General features: G+C 38.8%; 1 protein-coding gene across 1 annotated transcript in view; it reads right to left on the reverse strand.

The window, feature by feature from the left end:
- Positions 1-1,111: 1,111 nt before the first annotated feature.
- LOC140950814 (uncharacterized) overlaps positions 1,112-6,405 on the reverse strand; it is a 5,381-nt gene continuing 87 nt past the window's right edge. Inside the window, exons 1-5 of the mRNA XM_073400035.1 lie at positions 5,220-6,405; positions 4,937-5,046; positions 3,255-4,693; positions 2,934-3,046; positions 1,112-2,303 (exon numbers count right to left, since the gene is read on the reverse strand). The exon at positions 5,220-6,405 is cut by the window's right edge and continues 87 nt beyond it. Coding sequence (XP_073256136.1) covers positions 2,009-2,303; positions 2,934-3,046; positions 3,255-4,693; positions 4,937-5,046; positions 5,220-5,584 — 2,322 coding nt within the window. The 5' untranslated portion in view covers positions 5,585-6,405 and the 3' untranslated portion in view covers positions 1,112-2,008. The remainder of the gene's footprint in view (positions 2,304-2,933; positions 3,047-3,254; positions 4,694-4,936; positions 5,047-5,219) is intronic.

A 6,405-nucleotide genomic window follows, 5' to 3' on the forward strand; every position in this document is an offset into this window, starting at 1 on the left:
GGTAAGTTCTATTAGAGATTTTAATCTTAGCGCGTAAATGTTATTCTCCATTCCCTCCTTCTGTTTAGTATAGGGGCTCACTGATAGGTACTTGCGCTTTTCTCTGCTCTTTCCGTTCACATACCATATCGCGTATATCGTAAAGCTTACATAAGCCTAAAGTTCGACTACCTTGCGTTCTTTGATGCGCGGCAACTCCCGATATGAATTTCTTGTTATATTTCGGTCACATCCCCGAAACAAATTGCATCAAGCGCACAATTCTCTTTTGATGAATTTTGATTCTGTTGCGAGCGTACGCAGCACGCCACTCTGACGATGGAGTGTCGTAAAACCAAACCAAAAAGAGGTAATCACACGTCCAATTAGGACAAGTGTAAGTTTCACAACCGCCAACGGGAACGTAAGGTAAATAATCGCGAGAGAACGCAAATGTCTAAGTTGCGATTGTTTTAGTTCTGCTTCTGATTGGTCGAGAGAACGACGCACTTTATCACAGAGCACAGTATCATTTAGAGGACATTAGTTATGAGGATTTTCTCTTCACATCAACAATTGTTTTGGGTGTCATTGACTTCTATTTCGTGTTTATCCGTGCTAAATCGTTTTCAAAGTCCTCTCCTCAATCATTTTTCTCTTTTATTGACAGTTTGGAAACAAAATTGGAGAGGGCCAATTTAGAGGCAAAGCACTCCCCACTTACGTCTACCCCGACTGCCTGAAGGGAGCCATCAGGGAAAGACTAAGTGAGGACTTGAGAGATTATCCCAATCCGGAAACCTCTGCGGTAGGAGTTTTGCATTATCATGCTTATTATTGTTATTGTTACTATTGTTATAAATATAGCCGAACCCCACTCTCCCCAATCTTTCCTGCTAGCCGAGACTCCGTTGTTGTTGTAGTTCTTCATCTCAATTATATTACAAGTCTGACAAGTAGACTCTGCTAAAAGGGAAGCCACTAACGTTGAATAGTCAGTTCTAAGTTTTTATAATATTTTCCCAAAAGCACTCAACTGATGTATGTTTCATTATATATTTTTCCAAATTGTTGGATATCATTAAGAACTTTATAAGAACTTTTGGAGGCCCATCCCTGAGTGCAAGCATTACCTAATATATATGCTTTCTAAATGTTTATCTTATTTCATCTATTTTGCATTTCAGGTCTACAAGGTCACCATGTCTGACCTGCATGAGGCCAAATGGCCAGGTGATAAATAAAGAAAAGGCTGCATAAAATATTTGATTAAAAATGTAATAATAATTATACTTTTTCTCAAGTTTTGATTCTTATGAAAATGTTCAAAATGTAAAAATATTCAAATGCAGACAATAACTATTTTACCAATTCTATTTTATTGTTACTAGTTTTTACAAGAATGTAACATAGTGTAATTGGTTTATTTGTGTTTTTTATTTATAATATGGAAAGGAGGAAAAATAAGTTAGATATGTAAAATGTAATTATTTAATTCTGAATTTTTGATTATTCGTCTGAAAATGCCGAGTATAAAAATGGCACAAATCAAAATGAAAACAATAGCTATTCTATTATTTCTAGCTGAAGTATTTTTTTAACAATGTGCAATTGATTGATTTATAGACTTTTTGGTTTGATTATGAAATGAGGAAAAATGTCAATAAGATCACAAATAAATATATTTCGAACTTTCAACTTGTCTATTTTACTATCATTCTAACAATACTATTTTTAAGGGGAAGTGTCATCTCTTTTGTTACTTTCCAAATAATTTGTCGCATGTTCTGATAATAGGGCACTTTTCAATTGAGTGTCATCAAACAAAACCTAAGGTAATCACATGGCCAATCAAACAATTACAAATACCACAAGCAGTCATTGTAAATGGCCTCAAAGGCAGGAAAATGTGAGTAAAATCATGGCAATTCCAAGTTTCTTTCTTTTGAAAATTGCTACAGTTTTGAATATCTCTTAATTATAATATTTACATGGCTATCAAATCAAAACAAAACTTGAAGAATAGTTCTCAACTAGAACTTGAGGCATTTTTGGGGTTATGGGGGCAGTCCTTGTGGCTTTTCCTACTGTGGGTAGAACTCCCACACCATTTACAGTTCTTTCCACCTAAAGTGACCACAGAGTTTTCCGGGGCAGCTGCAACATCCTGAACTGATGTCTCTGGCATGGTGCGACACCCATCTGCGGCCCCTTCACTAACAGCATCTTGTGCAATTTGAAGAGCTTCTTCTTCTGAAATGCCCTCCTCTTCCTCCTCCTCTCCATACGTATGTCTGATCCTACATCTCTTCACATACTTTTTCCTTAAACATAAAAGGATTGTGTTACCACCTGTGAAATAACAGCCCTGGTTTTTTACTCATGCAGGATCTCTAAAAGAGAGAACACCCTATTTGTGGAATTAATATGTTGGTGCTTGTCCTAGGCTATACTGGTCAACAAGCATCAACACCTTTAGGTCTCTCACTAAGGGCCAGGATTGTCGTCTACTTTTGGCCTGACCTCCACATATTCTCGTCAGAACAAGAGAAAATCAGAACCAAAAGCTGTGCAAAATCATGCCTACTATTGGTCCTAAACAATAACATGGAATCTTAGTGACAGCCATGTAAAAATCAGTAGTACCAAGTAACAGAAGAAAACAAAGCATTTACTTGTATAAGGTGGTACCCAGGTAGATCTTGGGGTGTCAGACACTGCAAATTGGGTAATGACAACACAGTTTTTGTTTACCGTCTGGGTTACCCCGGTGCAAGCTTTCAGACCTTTGATGTTACATTCTTTTTGAAAAAATAAACTTCTGTTCACCTTAGTCAGCCAAAGCATGCAAGAATTTTTTTACTAGAAAAGGGAGACAAGGTAAGATTTCAAATGTGGACATGAGGTACAGAGTATGTGCTTCATTAGTGATCAGAGAAACTGTTATTACTAACCTTAGTTCTTGCTCATCGGCACGTTGTTTTTTCCTTTGCACTCTCTTCCGTTTCTCAGCGTCTGTCTTGTATCGTTCCAGCCTTTTCATTCTTTCTTCATTGTCATGTTGACACTAGAAAAGCAAAAAAACCAAGTATTGTAAAATGTGGCAAAAAATATTATTCCATAAAATTTAGTCAGTCAGGAGAAATACACAAAACGTGATGTTGAACATACTAAAGAAACAAAAGGCAATGAAACCTGAAATGTTTTAAACTGCCCACCACCTCTAAACTTTTAACTTCTACAATTAAAATCTATATTTTTTTGTAATAACTTACCATTTCTTGTATTCCGCTAAGAATTGGGAGTCCCATCCGTGAATACAAATCCACAATCCAGTGGTACTGAGCCCCCTTCTCTTTGAACAGCCAGGACATATTACTTTGAATAAGGCCCAGATTTGTGGAGGCTTGATAATGTTTCTGATGCAAATTAGTATCCTTGGCCCTAAATTTAGTTAGTACACTAAAAGTTGCCTCAGGAAGGTTGGAGTGCCCTTTACCTAATTCTGGGTCAATGACACTTTTTGCATTTTTTGCCCTCTCAGCACACTCTATCTCATAGGCTAACCCATGAAATTGACATTTCAGGGGGTGAGCAGAGCGATATGGCTGTCCTTGGCATTTCATATCAGGGTAAAACCCATTTTCATCCTCAACACATTCCTTGCACGAACACTTTACTAATGGATGGAAGGAGCAAGAACCCCCTTCCCATTCATGAATATCCCTGCTGTGGTATTTGCCAAGTACCAACATTGTGTCTCTGTACTTCTCGGGGCTACAACCAGCCTGAACGAGCGCACAGTAGTGATTTCGCTTGGCATTCTGAATGAATCCAGGTCCAATACAACCACAAACAGGTTTGTTCCTTGTAGCAACAAAGGTATGTTTTTTGCCCGCACAAGAGCATTTCACTGATTCCATACCAGGAAATTTAGATTTATGCAAGGCTATAAATGCGGGGGTGAAGGTTGACATCCCTTTAATTTCTTCCAGTTTCTTTCCATGTGCCCGACCCACATGACCCCCACATAACATCACCCTTGACTCCTGTTCATTGGAAAATGAATACCTAAACCCTTTAGCAGATGAAGAGTCTGCATCCTGCCAATTAATTTCAACTTTCATGCCTTCTTCTTTGGCCTGGGCCCAAAGCTTTTGGCTCAAATGACCTTCAGCTGACTTGGCAGTGCCTTCCCACAAGTCTTCATCGCAAATTCTATCTGCACCTCGCATTGACAAATGACCATAATAGAGAAGGGCACTTGTGATGTAGTTTTTGATCACAAAGGTGCAATTTTGACTAAAGTGCCCCCTTATTAGCCAGCAACCATCACAGCATGTTACAGCTCTGGACCAGCTGCCTATTTGATCAGATGAGAGCTGTTTCATTTGATGCTTGGCATCATCACACATCTCATCAAGCATATCTTTAATATGAGGAAGTGCAAGGTCGATAACCTCCAAAAAGGGTTTTTCCGAGGTAACACCCAACCCCAAACTTCTCCCGAGGGTTTTCCTATAACTAGCATACCCATGCCCACTTATGAAAAATGCTAAAGAGAGGGCCAAGGATACTATTTGCCTCCGTGAATTCTGGGCAAGTTGGCTGCTCTTGTAGTCTATCTCTGTGGTCCAGCACCCACAACACTTGAATGTAAACATCATAGCCCCTCCAAATCCCTTCTTTTCACATGCAGTTAGCACAAGCTTTCCTATGACGAAAAAACACATAAAAATTTTACAATCAAAAACAGTGTTCAGTCCAGAGGGTACATTTTTCATAACAGTCAGGATGTCATTGAAAACAGAAAACAAAAGGCGGTTGAGCGATTTGCATGACATGGTAAGCTTGAATCACACAACAAGAGGTTAGTGCTACGGTTTATAATGGTAATAGGACTGAGTGATTACTTACTTGAGGACACTATAGTATAAATTTCCTAATTCATACACACCTTCACACCTCCGATTGTATGAAGGGCAACAGAAAACGTTGTTGAAATCTCCGACAAGCTGTAATATGGAGGAGGTTGTGCCCACAAACAATCCCTCTGGAATGATCAAACTACAGATAAAACAAAAAATTAAAAAATAAGCTTTGTTTCCATGTGAAGAAAGAGTGCACAATTGGCCAAAATAAAATATAAATCATGAAATGTTAAAATATCACTTCAAATTTTTGAATTTTATGTAAAGGAAAACGGAACATTACTACAAGCGACCAGAGAAAATACTCACCTCGATTTAACATGACCTTCAGTAGTAATTTTTTTCAGTGGTGGTTTGTAATCTTCATCAGAATCTTCCACGCAATCTTTGCTTGTGGACGACACTCTGCTGGCGACTTCAGAGCTATTGTCCTTCACAAATTGATCGAGTATTCCATCAGCCTCTAGTTTCCGTTCTACGTCTTTCGAACTCTTGAATTTCTTACCCTCTGGATCCACGTACGTTAAGTGTACTCGATTTCCAGATTCGCGAGACAAGATTTTCCACCCAGCTTCTTCAAGCAGTCCAGTGTTCAGGCGAATTCTTGAAGCGCTTCCCGAGCCACGAACTTCGTGACGACTTCTTGACCAGTCTTTCTGATCGCCACTGGCCATCGATAGATATAATTCTTTCTTTGATAAATAAAACTCTCTCTATATATAACTCTTTTGTGATAAATAAATTTCTATATGTATAAATCTGTGTGATATTTTCTCTCGAAATCGTCTCCCAAACGAGTTGTCGAACAAAGGTTAGCGAATGGCGTCTAGCTGTCAACATGCAGCAATTATGGCTAGCGAGGTGTCGTTGCTAGGTGAAGGCGTCATGCCGCCCCCTCATTGGTTTCCCGGGAAAAATACATAAACAAAAATGGTCAACTTTACCGTATATGGGGGGCGTATTTTGTGTTTGACCGCTGCAAATACTTACTGTGGACACAGCAAACATGGCTGCCATTGAAGTAAGCACGAACCGAAGGGAAATGAGAAATTTTCTGCAATTTATGGCCGATTTACAACTACAACAGCCGAATACACCAATATGGGGAACTATGTTTTTCGATCTTGCTACTTAACGATAAATCGTCGGGGTTTCAAACTTGGCAGGGCAGAAGTAAATAGAAAAAGGAAAATTTACACCGCAGTGCGCACTCTGGAGCAAAATATTTCCCGAGTTAAGGATTCTCAAATTTCATCAAGGTAAAAATTTTTATTTTTGTTCATAAAAATGTAACAATTCAAAATGAGAATGCGCACTGCGGTGAAAACTTGCATTTTTACTTATATTTTTTGCATACCAAATGTTATCGTGAAATAATAAATCCCGTTTCAGTTTTGAGCCTTGAGGTGATTTGAAGGGGACCTGACCACGCCCTATATCTTCCCGAATTCCATGCATTCCTTAGCAGATGACTCCCCCCGGAATATTTTTTTAG

Source organism: Porites lutea, chromosome 10 (genome assembly GCF_958299795.1).
Source record: "Porites lutea chromosome 10, jaPorLute2.1, whole genome shotgun sequence".
Lineage (NCBI taxonomy): Eukaryota > Metazoa > Cnidaria > Anthozoa > Scleractinia > Poritidae > Porites > Porites lutea.